The sequence below is a fragment of the Myxocyprinus asiaticus genome, chromosome 2 (genome assembly GCF_019703515.2).
Source record: "Myxocyprinus asiaticus isolate MX2 ecotype Aquarium Trade chromosome 2, UBuf_Myxa_2, whole genome shotgun sequence".
Lineage (NCBI taxonomy): Eukaryota > Metazoa > Chordata > Actinopteri > Cypriniformes > Catostomidae > Myxocyprinus > Myxocyprinus asiaticus.
The window spans coordinates 40357090-40381011 of record NC_059345.1 but is presented as its reverse complement, the minus strand read 5'-3'; the positions used below and the strand labels follow the sequence as shown (position 1 = coordinate 40381011).

Below are 23922 nucleotides of genomic sequence, written 5' to 3'. Positions count from 1 at the left end.
TTATTGCTGTTTTTTGCAGGTTGGTGAGATTTGACCCATTGGGTCACTACCTTCTGACTGCCATTGTAAACCATTCAAATCAACAGGTGAGTCTAGGCAGTGCTGTGTTTTAAAAAGTAAAGAAGGTGATGCTCAAATTTTTCTATTCTTCATAAAAGTGTCTTGTATTTGTCTTTGTGCAAAGCAGAATGACGATGATCCTGAAATTCCAATGGACAGTGTGGAGATGCCACATTATCGTCATCGTTCCTTCTTACAGTCCCAGCCTTTAAGGCGCACACCCATCTTGCACAATTTTTTGCATATCCTCACTTCACGTAACTCAGCTCCTCAGGCCAGAGGTACTCTCCCTGCTGCATCTGAAGAGGCCTCTGATTCGTCAGGCCTCTCTTCTGGACATTACACTGGTTTGAGGGATCGTTCCCGGCTGCCATACCATGGCTGTGTTCAGCCACTTGGAATGGTGTGTTTCTGCAGCCGTTGTTCAGCAACACTGGCTCCATCGCCACCTGATGATGACCCTTCAGACTCCTCCTCCCTTGAGGGGCAATCACATGCATCTACCTTTACTTCTGCACGCACAGAGCCACGGTTGCCAACTGAGTCTCGTCCTGCTAATCGGTCCTCAGCATTCAGCTGCATATATGGAGGCGGGAACAATTTACGGAACCTATCTTCCAGCTCTGGGAGGAGGGGCGTGGCTGGAATGGTACCCAACCCACCTTTCCGGCAGCATCCACTAAGCAGGGAAGGTGGAGGGCGTCTCCTTGGGGCAGATTGGACAGGCAGTGTGCTTAATGGACGAGGTGGTAACATGCCTCCTCCCAGAACCAGTGCTTCTTCTGTTGGTCTGCTCCCTACTCTGCGACAACACAGGACTTCCAATCAATCGCCTGTTTATACCTCTGCTAGTGATGGATGTGGCTTTCCTCCTCCAGGAACAGGGGCTCATAACAGCAACAGCACATCAGGGGCTAGTTCCAGCAGGCACCGCCCGCTGGGGGATGAGGAGCACAGCAGCCCTGCTTCCATTCGCAATGTTCTGCAATGTAATCTTAACCGCTATTTTATGGAGTATGAGCACATGCAGGACCTTGCACAGCCTCTAGAGGGCATTAATAGGGAGAGCAGTAGTCAGGACCAGCAGACTCCGGAAATGCTGAATAACAACATGGATCCAGAGCAGCCAGGCCCATCTCATTACCAGCCATCTAACAGTGGAGAAAACCCCTCTTACAGTCACTTGAATCGCTGTAGAGTCTGCCACAACCTCTTCACCTACAATCAGGGTACTCGGCGTTGGGAGAGAACAGGTCAGCCAGCATCTGGTGAGCAACCTACTAGTCCTGCCATTCACAGCTTGGCCTCAACCTCTCAGTCTGATCTCCACCTCCCTGAACGCAGACCCATGGAGTCCAGCACAGGTGTCCCAGAACCTGACATACCCATCTCCCGCAGCATTGCTACTGGTCCGCATCAGGAGCAGGCGGTTGGGCTGGTCTTCAACCATGAAACTGGACAGTTGGAGCGTGTTTACAGGCAGTCTGCCACCTCTCGCTCAACGAATGTATCACAAGATGCCTTAAACCAGGAAATGCCTGAAGACACACAAGACGATGATTACCTACGCAGGTGAGGCAGTGGTCTTGTCCTAGTGCTAAAGTAATAGATCACACAAAAATGAAGATTCTGTCATCATTTTCTCACCCTTATGTCCAAACCCGTATTATTTTCTTTAAAGTCCCTTAGCTCATCCCCTATTTTTAACACCTCAAACTGTAAAACGACTCTCGAAATCGGTGGGAAAATATGTCGGCGGGTATTGTGAGCAGGAAGAGGAAAATGGAAGGGGGTCAAGTGCTACTTCCAAAAACACTCACACAACAGAGATGGCTGAACCTCACATTATGAGTTTAGGGCTGTATATTAATCGTGGGACAATAGTGTGGAGTGAAGACTATAGAGTAGTTTGCAAATCTGAAAAAATATATTTTTGTTCAAACTTTTGAGAATGAAGTGAGAACAGCACTCAGTGCAGACATTACCATCAAAACCAGCACTGCTTTGAGACTACAATAATGAATAGATATTTACTCTCACAAGGAGTGTTTAATACAAGTTAAATTCTGTTGACTAAATTCCAATTCATTGATTGCCACAGAATTGCGTGCAGTAAGGCACATAAAATGAAAGTAAATGGGTCATTATACAGTGGAAGCCGCTAAGGCAATTTGTGATTTTAGCAAGATTTGATATTCAAATTGTTTATAAGTAACAAAACGGATTTCCAAGCAGTGCTTGAGTTCGAGAAAGTTTTCTAGCCTCTAAATCCTAATGATCCTTGTTGCTTTTTGCATGAAAAATTGTTCAGTAGAACCTTCTTCTGTTCTGTAATTAGACTACAGGTGCGGTCAGCATTTTTCTTTAGTAGATTGACACGCAGATAATGTTCCTATTACCTGACAGATAACACTGAATTAGGTGTCCTGAAATACCACACCTGTCTCAAACAAATGTGTCACTGTGGGCCTTAGTCAGATTCTTTGTTTTGGCCAATCAGAGGTGCTTTCTCTCTGTCAATCATGTTGCGCTTTCACAGGGTAGTTTAGCAAGCAGGAGGGTGAGAGCCTGGCACTTGAATCAGATAATTGGAGTCATATTAGCTTCATAAGCACTTGTTTTGTCTGTTATGCAGAAAGCTATTTTGCTATCATTGCTTGTGACATCTTTGAGATGTGGAATAATCAGACAATTAGTTGAATTATGTTTTTTCCTGGAGGGAATGTGTCTGACATGAAAGTCAGCTTGATCTAACCCTTCGCCCTGTCTCCATGTGCACTCCATTAGCCCTCGTAGGAGAGCGTGTCATCTAGATCTGGACCTGAACGGCAAATTATTAATGAGTTGCTTATCTGCATTATAACTCTCTGAAAATTCCCCAAAGCACAGAAGAAGAAACATTAAGTTGAATGTGGTGCCAAGCAATGTGTCTTTATGCATCTTGCTAACTAGATAAAAAATCTCAGTAGATATTTTATGAGACAAGATAATACATTTGGTTGCATTGCACTGAATAACCAGTCTTTCACATGAAAATTCTGTTTTTGCAAGTTCTCTGAGATAGCAAAAACAGCTCTCTGAGGGTTTTTAAGACACATGCCCACTGCAATGTTTTGGGTGTAACAACAGTATTTATATATTTGAGTGAATGTGTGTGTACAGAATACAGGATTCTAGGGCTGGGTGAAAATATTGATACTTTCTCCTATCCCAGCTTAACATTCAGAGACAACTATAAAGTAGCTATTCATAGGTGAATTTTCTTGAAAAATGTAAACACTGTGTCTCTGTGGCACTATACAAATTCCTGTGTTTGTTGTTGGGGCTTAGACCCACCCCAACAACGTTACTCAACCAGTAGAGTGAGTTAGGGGCAGGACTATCTGACTGTTTGAACAACTGCAGACGAGGGGTGTATTCAGAAAGCTGTTTTGAAAACATTGTTTATTTTTGCAATTCCATTTGGTGGTGCTAGTGTCGGAGAAATTACATACTTCAGCTTTAAATATATTGCAGTTGAACTGTAGTTTGGGCCCTGTTGTTAATTTCTTTAAATTAATATTTTCATGATGTTGCACATCTAATTAGAAGCTCCTTGTAAAATTTACAGAATTATCTGAGAGAGAATTATATTCATATGTTTGCAAAATGGACATGATAACTGAAACATATCCAAAAGGATCAGAACCTAATCAAATCAAAATCGGAATCGAATCAAATCAACTTGGGAAATCTCTATTGATACCAAGCCCTACAGAATTCGCCCACAAAGTTGCAGTGGTTGGCATGGTGATATCCATAGCAATGGAACCGTGAACAATATGGCTGTGAACAAACATGGATGCCAACTGTTTAACCCATTTGGTGTTAGCTGTTTTTGATGAAAGAAATATAAGCGACAGTGGACTTCACTAGATGTAACGTAGACTTGATATTTAGCTTGCTCTGGACCAGGGGTCGGGAACCTATGGCACTCGAGCCACAAGTGGCTCTTTGTTAAAAATCAAGTGGCTCGCCGGGTGTCTAACCATTCACCAACACATGATCGTTTAAAACTTTCTAGAGATAATTTTCCTGCAGAAAGTGAGGGTGCAATTGCAAAGCTTGAAGTCAGTGGCACTGTTATGATTTCCTTTCTCCCGAATTTTCATACAGCCTACTCCTCGTGAACAAGGTTTGAAATTAACACCCGCCAAATGCAGATTTTTCATGTGCAGTGGCGGGAAATTTTGCTGATGGACCAGCCACTGTGGAGGGTGACCTGTAAGACGTCTCAGAGTGATATATGACAAAAAATTTGACACAAAGATGCGCGTTTGAAGAAACATTTGATTATTCTGTATTTTGAAGAACCAAATGTAGTATTTCATGCACTGGTAATTTTGCTCAGGCAGGTGACCTGTAAGACGTCTCGGAGTGACACATGATGTTAGACACAAGACACTTTATTATATTTTATTATATAAAAACCGTCATTGCTCGTGTCTGATTCGCTGTTTGATTGGAGGCGTGCAGCGGGACCCTGTCTTGTGGAACACATGCATGTAAAGAGTTATCACTCCTTTTTCTCTGTTTCATTCATCTGAAAACTATTTGCAAGAATAATGTCATCTATGAGAATGCAGCAAATGATCTCCGATCATCTCAGGAGGTGCTGTGAGTTTAGTTTGCTTTATGTCCAAGGAGCAGTTTGCTCTTAAGCATTGTGAACGCAACTCTGCAGGTTCAGTAATATATATCTTTCTATTAAAGAAACAAAGATGAAAGTGATTAAATCATAAAATAATACAAGACACCTTGAACCTAAAATTCTAAGAGTTCTGTTTTACTCCTTATCAAAATTCAATGCAAACGCTTTTGATAAGAACACACATTTGGCAGCATTATTTTACACAAGGGAATTTATTAGGCTTATTTAATATGATTATTATTATCATTAAATTGATAATAAAAAGTCTTTTTGTAGGCTATTAGTAATTTTTCATCTGTTGTCATTGATGGATGCTTGCATGATGACAAATGGGGCCGTTGGAGATGGTAAATGTTTGCATTAAGGGAGGTGGTCATATAAGATTTTTCGATCACTTAGTTATTTTAATTGCTTTTTTCATTTCGTTTAAAGTGCAATTTGAACTTAGAAATGTCTTTTAAGTTTTTCATGTTTCAATACATTTATTAAATTTTTAAAGCAAAATCAATAAAGCAAAACCATTCACCGACCCTCGGCAAGGGTGTTGACGATATAATCTGATATCGCAATATTTTTAAGCCGATTATCGTTAAAATAGTTTTTACATATTGTCCAGCCCTATAGAGAATTTAACATTTTCATGAATGTAATATGAAGTAACAAATGTAAAATGAAGTAATTTTATGGAGATCCGCACAAACACGTGTACTCAATTCCATATTGCAACATGTAATTGTTGCATATTTTTTGTTTTTGTGTTTTTGAGTAGTCTATGGGATAATAAACATTTTTATTTTATTGAGAAACTTATGGCTCTTTTGAAAAAAAGCATCAACCAAAAATGTAAAAATTGGCTCCTTAGTAAAAAAAAAAAAAAAAGGTTCCCGACCCCTGCTCTGGACCATAATGTATGGGTTGCCCCACATGACTTTTGGGAGAAAACAAAAAATTTACAAATGCTTACAAATTTAAAATTTGCAAAAGACACACATCTGTTACTGTGATTTTTCTAGTACTGTACTTCAGACAATCTGTCATTGTTCAATAAGTGACATCACTGCATTAATAACTAATTTAACTATGTTCTGTACACAATTTTCAGATTTAATATACATGCAATTCACTACTTAAATGTATGAATTTTGAATTGAATTGAAAAGTGTGAATTAGGTTGTAGAATGTGGTTGACACTCCTGTAAAAAATAAAACTTTGTATGTACAGTGCATCCAGAAAGTATTCACAACGCTTCACTTTTTCCACATTTTGTTATGTTACAGCCTTATTCCAAAATGGATTAAATTCATTATTTTCCTCAAAATTCTACAAACAATACCTCATAATGACAATGTGAAAAGTTTGTTTGAAATCTTTGAAAATTTATTAAAAATAAAAAACGAAAAAAATCACATATACACAAGTATTCACAGCCTTTGCCATGACACTCAAAATTGAGCTCAGGTGCATCCTGTTTCCACTGATCATCCTTGAGATGTTTCTACAACTTGACTGGAGTCCAGCTGTGGTAAATTCAGTTGATTGGACATGATTTGGAAAGGCACACACCTGTCTATATAAGGTCCCACAGTTAACAGTTTATCTCAGAGCACAAACCAAGCCATGAAGTCCAAGGAATTGTCTGTAGACCTCCGAGACAGGATTGTATCGAGGCACAGATCTGGGGAAGGGTACAGAAAAATTTCTGCAGCATTGAAGGTCCCAATGAGCACAGTGGCCTCCATCATCCATAAATGGAAGAAGTTTGGAACCACCAGGACTCTTCCTAGAGCTGGCCGCCCGGCCAAACTGAGTGATCGGGGGAGAAGGGCCTTAGTCAGGGAGGTGACCAAGAACCCGATGGTCACTCTGACAGAGCTCCAGCGTTTCTCTGTGGAGAGAGGAGAACCTTCCAGAAGAACAACCATCTCTGCAGCACTCCACCAATCAGGCCTGTATGGTAGAGTGGCCAGACGGAAGCCACTCCTCAGTAAAAGGCACATGACAGCCCACCTGGAATTTGCCAAAAGGCACCTGAAGGACTCTCAGACCATGAGAAACAAAGATTGAACTCTTTGGTCTGAATGGCAAGCGTCATGTCTGGAGGAAACCAGGCACCGCTCATCACCTGGCCAATACCATCCCTACAGTGAAGCACGGTGGTGGCAGCATCATGCTGTGGGGATGTTTTTCAGCGGCAGGAACTGGGAGACTAGTCAGGATTGAGGGAAAGATGAATGCAGCAATGTACAGAGACATCCTTGATGAAAACCTGCTCCAGAGCGCTCTGGACCTCAGACTGAGGTGAAGGTTCATCTTCCAACAGGACAACGACCCTAAGCACACAGCCAAGATAACAAAGGAGTGGCTATGGGACAACTCTGTGAATGTCCTTGAGTGGCCCAGCCAGAGCCCAGACTTAAACCCGATTGAACATCTCTGGAGAGATCTGAAAATGGCTGTGAACCGACGCTCCCCATCCAACCTGATGGAGCTTGAGAGGCCCTGCAAAGAAGAATGGTGTTCTGCCCAAAAATAGGTGTGCCAAGCTTGTAGCATCATACTCAAAAAGACTTGAGGCTGTAATTGTTGCAAAGGTGCTTCAGCAAAGTATTGAGCAAAGGCTGTGAATAATTATGTACATGTGATTTTTGTTTTGTTTTTTATTTTTAATAAATTTTCAAAGATTTCAAACAAACTTCTTTCACGTTGTCATTATGGGGTATTGTTTGTAGAATTTTGAGGAAAATAATGAATTAATCCATTTTGGAATAAGGCTGTAACATAACAAAATGTGGAAAAAGTGAAGCGCTGTGAATACTTTCCGGATGCACTGTACAGAACAATCAGAAGACCATATTTATCTGCAGTGTGTACATGGCCTTAGAGAAGTCTTGACTTTGTTGGGTTCTGTCAAAGTCCCTTTCAAGGAAAATCAGTCCACTCGGTGGTCATCTTTGGAACGCTCCCAGGCAGCTATTGTCTATGGATACAAGCGACATAAAAGTACAGCTCTTATCTTCTTGAATGGGGAAAGACCAAAATGGTTGATCAAGATTATGATCAAAGAACATATTTCAAATCAGCTGTTAAATCTGGCAATAACGGAATCATAAATTTAGATTCTTTAGCTCTGATCTAGCTAAAAAAATACTAATTTTTTTAGACTAGTTCAGCTAATGCGCATGCACGTTCTTGAGTTGACTGACAGGCTGTATCAAAAAGTTGATTGACTCTTTTACCTGTAAGGTGGGACTTCCTTTTCTACATCTGCCATATTGGCCATTCCAATTTCTCCCATTCATTTTAATATTTGCAGATAGCACTCCTCAAGTGTTTCTGCAATACTAGCAACAGTCCATCAGGGGGCAGTAGCTTATCATATTGAGCATATTTCAAGGCAACTTGGTCTCAAACACTAAATGGCCAATGGGCCTTCATTCTGATTATGTGCTTGCACATTAACACACAATCCCTCCTCTTTCATGTGTCTGATCAGCCTGTGCCATGTGCATGGCTGTGCTGTAATTAGGTTGTGTTTTAATGCCATTGCTGTGTAATGCAAGTATCACACTTGTGTCTTTGTCATTTGACAATCTCGCAAGAGTCTCGCTCGAGTTCTGTGATACAGTGACACAAAGTCTCAGACTATATTTTGAATCTGCCTTCTTACTATAGTCTAGACTAGAGAGTTAGTACTTATTACTGTTGTTTAGTAAAATAACAGATTCCTTAATACAATAGCATAAAAAATAATGGCATTGTTTAAATGTTGAGAGCAACCTCAGTCCTGTAATATAGCGAATAACAATTGTTGTTTACATTTATAGAAGATTTATTGTAGACTAAGGAAAGAATTATTTAAACTTGAACATAAAACTGTCTTAAAACTGTATTATGAGGATCACATGAAGCCAACTTGAGATACAGATACACAGAAGTAACAGAGCAGAACATTTCTGAAAGACTTATTTATTGAGCAATAATAGTATATGGTACAATTAATACAGAATAATACAGCTTTAAAGAGCCATGTTTGCTTCATCTCTTTTAAAATGCAGATCTTGAACTTTAAGAGTCAATGGGAGCAAACAAACCAAACTGCTTGAAAAAGCATCAGAATTTGAGTGAGAATCGATACGTTCTGCATTTTACTGTGAGTCAAAGGGCAGAAGATGGTTTTCTAATGAAGGGCTGAGCACACCCACACCACAAACATGCACATACATAAACATCACACTGAGTTGTGCTGAATAAAAATGCCCTTTTCACTACAGGTCTGTCCATCTCACATTGTACCCTGCCGGTCCAAAGCAGCATGTTTTTGTCCTCCGGACTATGTCTCCTGCCTTAATGGCCTTCAGCAAACTCTCTGTTGTATCAAGTGTAGTACAAACACGAACTTAACAAATGCCCCAATTTAACGGGTTATTAACTGATTCCTAGCCAAGCCTGGCAAATGGCAAATCATTACTTGCGCATTATATTCATTTAGCCTTTGCATAGCAGTCGGTAATGAGCATACTAATGCCCTCGCACAGATTAATGAGATTTTTAATGATTGCAATGGAGGTTGGTGGGGAGTGTTACTATAGTTACAGAGTGACAAAAATTGTTTCCTTTGTGAATATGATCCTTCCATTTGTGTGATGGCCAATTCACAAAGTGAGTATATATACATGTACATACAGTATGAGTGCCAAAAATTTATTTCTGTCCTGTCTATTTTTGTAGGAGGCTTCTGGAGTCGTCCCTGATGTCTCTTTCCCGATATGACATCTCTGGATCACGGGACCATCCCATCTATCCTGACCCTGCCAGGTGATTCATCCCTGTCTTTAATAAGTGTCGTTTGGCTTGACATCGTGTTTGTTTGTGTATGATGGGCTGGTAAGTGTGTGATGCATCACTGCATTCTGTGATCATGCTGTTTCTTGCAGCTGGTGAGCTCTGGGTAATAGTTATTAAAAGTTTTTATTGATTCCATATAATATATATATATATATATATAATATAAAAATAACAGAATATTTCATTATATTATTTACAACCCTTCCTCCCGAACAATAACCACCCCACCAGTTGGTCTCCATATAAACACTGATTTCAGTCTTTAACATTTGTTGGAAATCAGGATTTTGCAAAAGGGACACATTAAGGTGCCAACTATATGATTTCTTTTTCTCTATATGTGGCAACACCTCTAAACTCACCAGGGCGTGATCTGAGACTAAGATGTTTCCAATTGAGCAATCAACAACAGATGAAATGAGGGATTTGGATATATATAAAAAAAAATCTATTGTAGAATAAATCTTATGGACTGATGAAAAAAAATTATAGTCTCTACCAGATGAGTTCAAAAGTCTCCAAATATCTGTAAGACCAAGATTTTTACACATCCTGTGAAGCGTCAGTGTTGCTCTAGGGGGTTTACATACTTTTGCAACACTATGATCAAGGACTGAGTCCATCAAAAGATTAAAGTCTCCTCCCAAAATTATATCATGAGGGGTGCCAGCGACTTGCAACATCCCTTCAAGATCTATAAAAAAGCCCTGATCATCAGCGTTAGGTGTGTAAATATTAGCCAAAATCAGACTTTGGCCCTGAATTTCTGCTAAAACAATAATGACCCTTCCTAATTTATCATTAAACTGTTTGAGACATTTGAACTGTAGATGTTTATTTACCAATATAATGACTCCCTTGCTCTTACTTGAGCCAACACTAAAGAAAACATGTCCACCCCATATCTTCCCAAATTTTTCAGCATCCTGCGGGGAAAGATGCGTTTCTTGTAGAAACACTATATCATATTTCGTACGTTTAAGAAAAGAAATAACCTTACTTCTTTTTATGGGGTGCCCAACCCATTCACATTCCACGTGGAGAGAGACAATCCACTCATATTAACATTTGACATTTTGATATAATAGAAAAATTAAATTGTGTGCCAAAAACAAAATTATGAAGACCACATTTCAACATCAATGCAACAATAAAACCCCAAACTTCCCCCCTAACAAAACAAACAGAAAAACGTGCGCATTAACCCTGCGCGCGAAAGTGCAAACCGGCGTCAGTCCCTTTAAACTCAAAGAGTCCATGTACGCCTACGAGAGCCCCCGCGACAACTTTGCCATCGGATTGCTCAATTTTGCCTCACAAATTTGTAAGGCAAAATTACATAACATCAAATATTTTGTAAAACAAACCCCAGCCAGTAGGCAGAATAAACACAAAGAACGTGTAGACTCATTCACAGAACTGTCTCAAAGGTGTGTTCCTTCACAAAACAAATTCCAGCCGATATAAAGCCGTTCAGTTTCCTCGGTCAGACAAACGAATCTTCAGTGAGCCAGCTGATGAGTGCAGCAGATGACATAAACATTCCAATGTCCCACGAAAATACTCCACAAATCATACTCCAGCCAACAGGAGGCATAAGCACAAGGAACTGACAGATTCATCCATAACTGTCCCGAAGTAATGTTGTTATTTAACAAAACAAGCTCCAACCGCTAGGCGGAACCAGCACAAAAGGAAACGAAACACGCATCACGGTTCCTCGGATGGTCAAGAGTCAATTCACTCGGAGGCCGCATGAAAGTATATCCCATGATTTACACAGTCCGGCAACTTTATAAAAGACATCCTTTGTGTGGGCAAGTAGATATTTTGCGGTCATCCGTTGTGTCTATTCTCAATCTGGCTGGAAACTTCATTGTAAAAATGATCTTTCGTCAATGCAAAAGTTTCTTTAAGGAAAAGTGTTAATCCACAAAACAAAACAAACTCCAGCCGCTCGGCGGATCCAACGCAAAAGGAAACAAAAATGGTGCCCAGCTTCCTCCGAAAGTCAGAGTATGTACAATGAGTCAATCCACTCACAAGAAAAACACCCAATGGTTTACTCACCCATTGTTTCTATAAAAGACATTGCCTGATTGGGACATGTAAATACTTTGCTGCTGTCCTTGGTGTTTATTCTCAGTCTGGCCGGAAACATCAAAGCAAAAGTGATCTTCCGCTGATGTAAGAGTTTCTTGCATTCCTTAAACCAATCGCGTTTCTCTCTTGTTGAGTTCGCAAAGTCCGGGAACAAGGAAATATTGTAATTTTCAATATTTGCTTTGCTCCTCGCCTGGCGCAACACAAGATCTTTATTGGATGATCTAAAAAATTTGGCCAGAATCGATCGGGGCCTTCCTCCCTCAGCAGATCTGTGAGCTGGGACTCTGTGAACTTGCTCGATTTCCAGCTTGCGGCCTGTTATGTCGAGCAGACTCGGGAAAAGCTCGTCTAGGAATTTCACCATATCTCTGCCCTCCTCATGCTCAGGAATTCCAACAATTCGAATGTTATTCCTGCGGCTTCTATTCTCAAGATCTTCAAGCTTTTCAAGAACACGTTCCAAATCAACTTTGGTGGCGGGTGGATTAGCGGTTAATTCCCTCTCTGATGACTCCAAATAATCGATTCGTTTTTTCAACATCTGTCACTCTTGTGACTAGCACAGAGAATTTATTTTCCATCGCCGTAATCGATCGACATATTACATCGAGATCCTCCAAGTCCGCAAGTACCTTCGTCAACATCACCGACATGTTGGACAGCTGACGCTGGATTCCTTCTCCCGCCGCCCCATCCAAATCGAGTCCTCGGTCCACAGGCCTGTCTGGGCTTTCATCTTGAACCCGTAAGTGTCTTTTAATGTCTCCAGAGCCTGAGGATTTTGACTTCTTTGCCATGTTTACCTCAAACAGTAAATGTGTAACTGGGTGTATCGAATTTCACCGGATTATATCATGAAAATAATTTAAAAAATTCGCAAAGTGCGCAGAGCTGTCTCTCACACGCCTGCCTTTCGCCTGGCGTCACCGTACCTCCCCGAGCTCTGGGTAATGAGGAAGTACATTTGTAATGCTACCGGACAGCAGTGTGACATTTCAGACCTGCCTGCACCCCAGTGTCCCCTTAATTAGAACACACATACACACACAGTCTGTCAGCATCTTCTAACTTTGTGAGCGAGACTCATAATAAAGTGAGTTCATGGCTAGTGTGTCACTGTTGAGCTCTGGGGAATCAGCTGTGTTACGGGATCAAGACAGATTGTTTGCACGGACTCCCAACTGGCAGGTAAATGCAATCACACAGGCTGACATAGACCCCCAACCTGTGAATTACCAGATCAGACTCCTTTCCTCTAAAGCAGAATGTACCTGATGATAGAAGGACTCCAACACATTCAGACCTGGGAGTAATTGCAGCTATTTCATACTGATTTTTCATGGATCTCTCTCTTTCTCTCTGTGTTTTTCTACCTCTAAGACTAAATGTAAAAACATATCCTCAAACACATGCTGATAAACAGTATTCTGATGCTGTAGGCATGAGTAAACAGGTCCTCCTGTGTGTGTTTGTGTATTTAGGGTCTTTGAGACAGACTGCCGCTGTTTTCAGCTGTTTCACAGATCCTGTAGGAGCTCTAAAAAGTTCTGCCAAGTCTCTGTTCCTGCAAATGTGTGTGAGAAAGAGATATATTATTTAGGAGTTTGTTTGCTTAATAAACACAGTAATTCTCTTTGTGACTGGGGAGATTGTGTATCCAGTCACTGTTGTCTTACTCGGGGGTATATTTGGATTTTAGCTCTGCTTGTCTTATTATTACAGTTCATCTGTTGTTAGCTGGTGGCAGACTCCCTTGCTTAACTGGTCCAAGTCAGAAAGACACTGCAGATGGTCTTCCTGTCTTAACTGCACAGGAGATTTCATTTTTAAGGCTTTCATTCAGCCATCCTTTCTACCCAAAAGCTAACTAATATTTCTGCAGCTCAATATAATGATAATAAATGGAGATTTTATTGACAAAGCTCATGATCTTGTTTCAACATTAAAGGGATAGTATACCTAAAAATTACAATTCTGTCATCATTTACTGAACTTCATGATGCTTCAGACCTGCATGACTTTCTGTCTTTCGTGGAACACAAAAGAAGATTAGTCTGAGACCCCGTTTACACCTAGTATTAAGATGCTTTTCGGGTGGTCTGATCACAAGTGGTCAGCGTTAAATACAGGTGTAAACTGGGTTCAAAACGTTTTGTGATCAGATCATAAAAACCAAGGAGGTGGTCAAAAATGCATGTGACCACATCGCATTTGAGGTGTAAACGCTAATATGTCCTGAATGCACCCTGGACAGCAGTGAAGTGCCACCCCTCATCTGTCAATCAACCACTGCGCTAAAACAAGAGTTTACACTTTGCCAGTTTCAGTGGCAAGAAAATATGTGAACCCTTTTCTGCATTAATTGGTCATAAAATTTGATCTCATCTTCACCATAGTCACAAGTATAGACAGACACATTGTACTTAAGCTAACAACACACAAACAATTATAATCTTTCATGTCTATATTAAACACATCCCTTTAAACATTCTCATTGCTGTGAAAAAGTAAGTGAACCCTTGGATTTAATAACTGGTTGTGAAAGCGGTCGATAAGGAGGACACGGGAGGCAGGTTGCTCCACTCGCAGGTAAGGATTTTAATGACCACACTTCAGCGCTCTCAGCTTCACACACTAATCTCTTCAGCTTCACAATAATAAATTCTTAGTTTTACAATAATCTCTCCAGCTTCACAACAATAACTTTCTGGACCCAGGCTCTCTCCTCTCTGCTGGTTGTGTGGCTGCTTTTATGCCGCTCTCCCCATGCTCACTGGAATTAGAAACAGGTGTTAGGCATAATTTAGCTCAGGTATAAGCGCCCTTACCGCTTTCTCTCTCTCCGGACGGGCACTTGACCACGCCCCTGCTGCCACACTGGTTGTTCCTCCTTTGGCAGCAATAACCTCAACTTCTACTGAGCTTCAGTTGGCACACAGCCATTCTGACATTATCCTGTAGGATATCTTGATAAACTTGGGAATTTATTTTTCCTGTGATGATGGCAAGTGGTCCAGTCCCCAAAGCAGCAAAGCAGCCCCAAATCATGATGCTCCCTCCACCGTAATTCACTGTTAGGATGATGTAGACTAATGAAAACAGATGCTAACCAGTTCCAATGATTCCTTCATGTCTTTAGCTGTCACTCTAGGGTTTGTTTTTTTTACCTCATTGAGCATTCTGCGATGTGCCCTTTGAGTCATCTTGACTGGACGGACACTTCTAGGGAGAGTAGCCACAGTACTAAATCATCTCCATTTATAGACAATTTGTCTAACTGTGGACAGATGAATATCTAATCTCTTTGAGATAACTTTTTAACCTTTTCCAGCTTTATGCAAAGCAACATTTCTTGATCAATTCTGAGATCTCTTTTTTGTGAGGCATGGTCAACGTCAGCAGATGCTTCTTGTGAAAAGCAAACTCAAAATGTGTGAGTGCTTTTTATAAGTCAAAGTAGCTCTAACACACACCTCCAATCTCGTTTCATTAATTGGATGCCAGGTTTGCCAACTTCTGACTCTAATTTGCTTTTGTTGATGTCATTATCCTTGGGGTTCACATATTTTTACAACCTAAACTGAATGTTTGAATTATGTATTCAATATGTACAAGAACAATACAATAATTTGTGTGTTATTAGTTAAAACAGATTGTGTTTGTTCATTATTGTAACTTAGATGGAGGTCAAACTAGATTTTAAGACAAATTTACACATAAATGCAGGTAATTAATTTCATGTAATTAATTTCATTTCATATGGTTCACATACTTTTTCTTGTCACTCTATGTGCTGCTTTAAAAAGAAAAAAACAAACATCTGATCACGATATTTGACATACAAAACCTCGAGAACTTCACGGATCTGCTTCTGTGTGTCTGATATCAAAATACAGAGACAAAGATGAGATGTTACACACATATGAAGCTTAACTAACACAGGCACTCTACTAAAACAATAAATAATTTTGCTCTAAATGTTGTGCTAAGGTTAAATTTCAACTGCATCTGGGAGAAACAGTGCGCCTGTTTTGTTCACACGTTCCTTGTCTTTTCTGGCTTTTTCTCAGTTTATTATCATGCAGCAACACAGTGACATAGCGATTGATTTAGGTCATCATGAAGTCGAAGAACCTCCCCTTGAAATCCAAACACAAGTGATCACAGGAGATGCATGTAACTGACCAGGTGTAAACAGCAATGTGTCTCACCTGACCATATGTGAGTGGAGACGTGTCTTAATACCAGGTGTAAATGGGGTCTCAGTCACTATCCACTTACATTGCTTCTTTTTTCCATACAATGAAAGTGAATGGTGACATTTCCTTTTGGGTTCCATGGAATGAAGAAAGTCATCCATGATGGTTAATGATGACAAAATTAAAAAGTTTGGGTGAACTATCCCTTTAAGTATATAGAAAGTGGTTTCTCACTAATTCATAATTTTACCCACCTCTTCTCTCTGTCTTATTTCTTTATGAAAATATGTAGATATTTCAACAAATTGTGCTTGTTGTGTGTTTTAGTTTGTTTGCTGGATGATTTGATTGGTATGTTATCCAGTGCAAATCTAACACCAGTGTTGTCTGTCCCTGTGTTGTTTTGTGTTTTGTGTGTGTGTGTGTGTAGATTGTCTCCTGCAGCATATTATGCACAGCGTATGATCCAGTATCTGTCTCGGCGTGACAGCATTCGGCAGCGCTCTCTCCGTCACCCCAGCAGACCCCGACCCTTCTCCTCTAATCCAGACAACCTCTCCCTTGGCCCCGCCCCCAACGTAGAGAACAACGACGTTGAATTTGAAGAGTTCGAGTAAGTAAACAAGCACAGACACATAAGGCTTTTGCTAGGTGATTGTTCCTGTATCTTTTTCTGCTCACATCCATGCCTAAAAATCTTTATGGATTTATTTTCTTGTTTTGTTGCTAGACAACCCAACAAACGTACAAGCCAGGCTATGAATGCCAGAATCTTATCACTTTTGCTTTTCATCCACGCTGCTATTGAGCTTGCCAGCAATTTAACCAGAGTTCCCCCTAGCGCCTTCACTTAAGTGTTTTATGAGCATTTTCTTTGTATTGGCCTCTGATTGAAATGCTCTTTGTCTGATTCAGGGGCCATTTACACGACAATTTTTTCAACTAAAAACGAAAACTTTTATGCGTTTTGGCTGTTCGTTTACACGACAATGGCATTTTGGGGCCTATCTCTGTGTAAACATACAAAAACACGAATTTGTTAAAAACGATGACGTCATGCGCACGTGTATTACGTGTTATATAAAGAATGATGGATTGATAGGCATCAATTTGAGATGTATAATTATCAATATGAATAATGGAGTGTGAACATTGTACATTAGGCAGAACCTGCAATTTGAAAATCTTGAAATTAATGTATGGATTCAGATGGGAAAAATTTATTTGTATTTTAAATGTTATTTATTTACTTAATTTTATTTGATGAACCTTTACCCTGCAATTCATTCACCCATATGTATATAGCTTATAGACAGAGATGTGATGCCATGTACAGTATTCAATGATATGCTTAGAATATGAAAACATGAGGTAGTGAAAATGCATGTTAGATCCAGTGTACACAAGACCTCTCTCTCCGTCAGATGATATCCAAATATCAGAGTTCTGTCTGATATCCAAAACCAGTCAACATCAACAGCTTGTTATGTTAACTTACTCTCCTACCAGCCCAAGAGTCAGCAGGGGGAATACAGAAGAAGGCAGGAGATAGTAAAAATTAGCAGAGTTTATTGAATAATCTTGAGAGTTCAGTCTATAGGCATGTGCGCGAGTACTTCAAAACTACAGTGACGGACTACAGGACTGTGTTTGTGCTGCTCAAGATTTTGAGTTTATTGACGCTTCTCCAGCAAAGTGTAGATTTACTGCATCACTACTACGACCAGCGATCGCCATCTTCATTGTTTGTATTCACCGCTCTGTGGAAGAATGCTTATGCGCGCAGGTGCGTAGTGTTTCTTTACAAAGTGACATCGCCAACTACTGGCCTGGCATGCATAATACAGCGTTTTTAGTTGTTTTCGCGGATCCGTGTGAACGGGGATTGTTTTGACAACGTTGTCGTCTGTACGCGAAACTTTTCAAAAACTTTTCAGTTTTTAGTACATCGTTGTCGTGTAAACATACCCTCGGAAATAATCTTTCTTCTGCTCTGTTCTGTTTTCTGATAGAATATTTGTTGAATTTAGGGGGCCATTCACACCAAACATGTTTTCCATCTGTTTTCCGATACATGTGCTAGATCAGTGTTTCCCAAATTTTTTGCCTCAAGTACCCCCAAAGCATCATCAGGAAGGCTCAAGTACCACTTCGTCAACACAAAAACAGTGTGATGTATAAAATGAAAAGTTGCCGGCTATAACTTTTATTCATCAACACAACAAAAACAAAAGTGGGCTATCTGAGCTGTGAAACTGCTCATATGGCAAAATTAGTGGGAATAAAACAGTTTATTAAATAAAAACAAAATAATCAGTCCAGTCCAAGGGAAAAATCTGCAGACTCTTCGCTTTCATCTTTTTGCTTGGTAGAAAGCGGTAGGAGCGGGGCTTTTTTAACCATTTATTAGATATGATTCAATTCTGATTTTGATTCAAATCCAATTAATTTGGGTATATTTCAGTTATAGTGTCCTTTTGAGTATTGTCTCTAAACAATATTATTTAAGTGACTCGATGAAGTCCCAACACTTTTTAAATATGAAAATAAAAAGTGTTTTATAAAGCAGGCTGAGGTCTGTTATCAGGGCTGTGTTTAGAGCAGCGGTGTCTGAACTTTCTATTGGGGGCCAGATGCAGAAAAAAAAGGTTTTGCAGGTGGCATTGCTGTCTTCCTCTTTTGGCTGCTCCCGTTAGGGTTCGCCACAGTGGACCATCAGTGATCTGCATATTTGACTTGGCACAGGTTTTATGCTGGATGCCCTTCCCTCCCTGGCTGGGTGACTCTCACTTTCACCTAAGGGGCAATTTAGAGTCTCCAATTCACTTAACCTGCATGTTTTTGGAAACTAGTGCAAACACAGGGAGAACATGCAAACTCCACACAGAAAGGCCCAGTTGAGCCAGGGCTTGAACCTGGGACCTTCTTGCTGTGAGATGACAGTGCTAACCACTGAGCCACTGTACTGCCCCTGCAGGTGGCATTGCTGTAATAATAAAAAAAATAAATAAAGGAAAGATATTACAAGATTATGCCATATTGCATCATCTTTATATTGTATGCTTAATATTATATTTACATTTATGCATTTGGCAGACACTTCTATCCAAAGTGACTTACAGTGCACTTATTACAGGGACAATCCCCCTGGAGCAACCTGGAGTTAAGTGCCTTGCTCAAGGACACAATTGTGGTGGCTCTGGGGATTGAACCAACAACCTTTTTGCTTACCAGTTCAGTGCTTTAGTCCACTACACCACCACCAACACTCCAGATATTATGCAATAATATAGAATATTTTTCTCACCAAGAACACTTGTAATTGACCAGTGATGTGTCTTTACATTTTTATTTATTTATTTATTTTGTCATAAGCCTATAACATTTTTATACATCATACTATACTGGGTAAGGGCTTCTGTTACTTTCACTACCCTTAGATTTTGTGTTGTCACTTCAAAGCACATATAGAACTTCTACTGAGCAATTTTGAGTGGGGCACTCCTTATTTATTAGTAAACCAAATATAATTTCTGATCTGTTGTAACTTGTGTTACAAATAAATTTTAATTTGATCAAAGTGATTGTGCTCCCTATTATTTGGTTAAAACGCATGTGCGACACAGGCACAGATGCGCAAGTTTATTGAGCGCTTTAACCTCTTATGTCCTCACTTTCAAGTGGCGATGGGAAGCCGGTGAATCATTTTTCTTGTTTCAGTTGGAACATCAAAACGAACCAATTCACAATAATTAAATGAACTTCCCAGCGCAACAGAGGACATTCTGGGAGAGTGTGGTTGGCTCGTGCATCTATGTGCATGCTCAATAAACTCGGTGCATCCGCTCGGTATGCGTAACGATAGCTCTGCTCAGTTGTACAATGTGTGGAATGGGGACATTTTAACGAGAACAAATACACGGGCAAAGTATCTAACCTGATACCAGTCCTATAACAAACGCATCATTCTTTTTGCGTGGAAATCTGGAGTTTTGAAACAGTATGTGGCTGTATGTGATATGCATTTCATAATTTCCCCATAGTGGGCCAAATTTCGTTCTATTTCAAAAATCTCATGTGGGCCACATCAGAGCAGTCGGCAGGCAGCAGATGGCCCGTGGGCCGTAGTTTGGACACCCCCGTTTTAGAGCTTCCATTGACGGGACCTTTAACACACCAAAAAATTATTCTCTTTCCGTCTCTCCAACTCCTCCACTAGTTCAATATCAGCTTTTTTTCTCCACTCCAAACCACGCATCCCCTTTGCCCTGCTCTTTTTTTTTGGCACGGATTAGATGCCATCCTCTGAGCTGATGAATAATTCCACCTGCTGGCTGAAGAGTTCAGCATACACTGCAGCTTGGGACCACAGATCCATATTCATCAGAATACTTATGAAACCCATCAGTCTTTCAATTAGCCTTCATATTAATATTTATATCAACCATAAATTTCCCCTTCTTTTCTTTTAGTTCTTTATCAATCATTCCCACTCTTACCTTCTAAGCGTACTAAAGTTCTCATTCATCTGAGAAGTGATTGGAGAGACATTTGCACTTGTAAAGTGGCAGATTTAAGCATTTTCACACTATGACTCAACTTTACACAATTACAACAGACAAATTATTTTAAGCAAGTTGTATTGACCTATGATTTTTCTTCCGCATATGTGTGTGTTTGTGTATAGGGACAATGGAAGCAGACACAGGGCTCCCCGTAATGCACGTATGTCTGCCCCCTCCCTCGGTCGCTTTGTCCCCAGGTTAGAAGATGACATTGGTAGTCTTTTTATAACACAGAAATACATTCTAATGTGTTATACATCCTCAAACCTTGAATTCTCTGGTCTCTTTTACACTCATAGTGTTTCACTTTTTCTCTCTCAGGCGGTTCCTCTTGCCTGAGTTTTTGCCATATGCTGGAATCTTCCATGAGAGAGGGCAGCCAGGCCTGGCAACTCACTCATCCGTCAATAGAGTCCTCGCAGGTACATTTGCCCTCTAATGCTACAGAAGTTATCTAATATTAGATGGGTCATACATTTGCTGAAGGTTTTGTCAGGTATAAAACTTCCTAAAAATGTTTGTGTAATGTCCTGTGTCAGGTCGATGATGAGCACTAATTCGCCCACTCGCTGTGCTATTTTGGCTAGGAGGGCTCTCAGCAGAGCTGTTAAGCTACAGACGTATTAGCTTTGACTTTGCTGCATTAAAGGGATAGTTCAACAAAAAATAAAAAGTCTGTTATTATCTATTCATACTCATGTTGCTTTAATCACTTCTGATTCTTTTCTCTGCCTAACACAAAATAATTTATTTAGCATTTGGGCTGAAATGAGTAGTCGACAATATCGACAAGGTCGACACATTTATGGTGATGAATATTCATCGAATAGGACGTAACATGGGATGCAGCTTGCGTTTCAGATGGACTCTAGAGAGCCCAAAAGTGTAGCAAAGTATGGGAAAATTTTTCAAAAATAAAAAATACTCCTGGTCCCGTATGCCTTTAACTAGGCATGTGACGGTATCCGATTTTCACATCATGGCAATTGCTGAAGCTTTTATCACAGCTTTTATTGAATTGCATTAAAATAAAATGGGTTGCAAGATAAACTTACATTTTTTTATTTTTAACTATTCTCTTAATAACAAGTTTAATGACTTTTTTCAATACCAAACTGGCCTTTTAAAGTAACAGATAACAAAGAACTTTGAAAAGAACCCTGAACATTTAAAAAACTAATTGAACATTTAAATAATAACACAACAAATAATAATATGCAATAAAATATGTTGTAAAAAAGTTATACATGTTTTACACAAAGGGAAACCATCTTTGACCAACAATCCCCTTCTGACCATTTAGAAGGCAAACAAATTGTCGGCTGCGTTCCTCCTTCAGCCATGCTTCTCGTCCACATTGGTTTTGTTTACATCAGAGTGCGCATGTGTAAATTATGCAACATACATGGAGTGTTGTGAATCTTGATTCGTTGATGAATAAAACATCTGTGCGATCAGAAAAATCTAAACAATTTGGCTAAAGGTTATCTGTAATTATTTACAGTATTTTGAAGTGCCTATGATAACAATATTGCATGTTAATTACCCTGATATACCGTATTACCGAATACCATCACGTGCCTACCCCAAACACAGGGTTTAAAAAAAAAAAAAAAAAAAACAATTCAGCCAGCTGCATCTGATATGCCACTGAACATCTTTTCCACCAACAGTCAATAACTTCCAAAAGAGCAGAAGAACCAGACAGAGGTTGAATGAATGTAAATATCCAGACCTTGTTTGTTTATGGCAGTAAAACCTTTATACAGATCCCACTCCCCACATATTCTGCTCAAATTCAACACAATACAAATTTCTAGCTTTTGCACACAAGCACTCTCTCTCTTTCCCACACAGAGAGGCATCTTCAGCCCACACTAATTGCAATGTGTGAGATGAAGTTCAGAAATGCCCCTCTTCAAACCCTCTCCAGCTCACAGAAAACAGCATCACAGCTTCACTTTCCGGAGCATCATTCGTTCAGTCTCTCTCTCTCTCCTCTCTGTTCTTCTGTAGTGTAAAGTGCAGCTGAGGTGTAATACATGCACATTCCAATGCTGGAACAGTTATTACAGGTTTCTGTAATAAAGTTGAATTACTGCAATTTAATGTTTAATTACAACTTTAAGATTTTAGTAATTGTCAATTGTGCTGAGGGGGAACCAGTCATATTGAATTTTTTGTTTATAAATAGAGAATTACAATACCCAATAATCAAATTTAAGATAAGAGGTCACTAATTTGGCGCTATAAGAATGCAGTGTTGGAGAGCATTTTGCCTAGAAACAATATTGGCCCTTGTTCTAAGATGAGAGGGGAGAGGGGTCAGATATTGTGAACTCCAGGGCAAATATCCTAATTGACTGCAATTACCATGCCCTGGTTTCCATATCACTCTCTCTCACCCTCTCTCTCTCCCCAGTATAATGGATGTTATTCCACTGAAGTATTTTAAAAGTTCAGACTCTAGGCAGGCTTTTCAGTTGTAACCCTGATGTTACAGTAACATACAGATGCTAATAAAGCACTAATCCATGAGAGGGTAAATAATATGTAGCAAAAAATCCATGTGAAATCTTGAAGCCTGACTACCCAGGACTAAAGGTGCACTCAGTAATTTGTTCTTCATTAAAAAAAGACATGTATTGTAATTTTGCAATATATGTAGGAAATCATGACTACTCAAATTAAAATAGAGACTCATATCAGTAACCATATAAAAGCTGTTTTAATCTACATGGAGAGGGTCCGCACATGGGGGCTGCCATGTTAGAATCACATGACCAGCCAAAATACTACTCGCTTAATCTCAGTAACCGTCCTGTTATTTGACACTTTTACTCATTGATTAAAGTAATCATGGCTGACTATGAATACTACTTTTCTACAATGGCATCTGAAACTGAAAACTATTGATTTTAAATTATGCTGCATTCAAGCCGCTAGGTGTCAGTGTGAATTTTTTTCGTACAAGGCAATGGACCAGGATATGATGTTAGCGGGAGGACTTCTGGTGTAAGTAAATAATACATTACAAAAAAACTAATAATATTGTATTAAAAATGTTAAAATATATTGTCTACTCACTTTCCTGCAACAATAAAAATTGTAAATCTTTGAATTGAGCCAAGAGGTCAGCATGTGACATTACGATCTTCTATTGGTCACGTGTCCTGTCGTCGTACTAATTCACGGTTCAGAGTTCATGATTCAAAGTTCTCCAAGCTTGAACTTTGGTTCGCAGTGTCGTATGAAATTTATTTGCATGAGCTTGCGTTTCCGGCCTGCTGCATTCGGATGCGATTGAATGGGAGTGATTAGAGCGCGAAGTATAGTCCAAGTACTGCCCCTTAAGTCCAAGATGACACGAAGACAAAAGTTACTGAGTGTACCTTTAATTACTAAATCAGGGTAAGTTTGAACAGTGTGAAAATTTGAACAAGAGGATTACCTTTA

At 39.8% G+C, this 23922-nt stretch overlaps 1 protein-coding gene across 6 annotated transcripts in view; it reads left to right on the top strand.

Annotated features, from left to right (window-relative positions):
- Positions 1-23922, top strand: part of ambra1a (autophagy/beclin-1 regulator 1a) — a 125702-nt gene that overhangs the window by 16292 nt on the left and 85488 nt on the right. For all 6 annotated transcript variants that reach the window (XM_051656101.1, XM_051656086.1, XM_051656080.1 and 3 more), the window contains exons 6-11: positions 20-86; positions 188-1632; positions 9480-9566; positions 16332-16514; positions 20589-20663; positions 20788-20888. In XM_051656101.1, the coding sequence (XP_051512061.1) occupies positions 20-86; positions 188-1632; positions 9480-9566; positions 16332-16514; positions 20589-20663; positions 20788-20888 (1958 nt within the window). The remainder of the gene's footprint in view (positions 1-19; positions 87-187; positions 1633-9479; positions 9567-16331; positions 16515-20588; positions 20664-20787; positions 20889-23922) is intronic.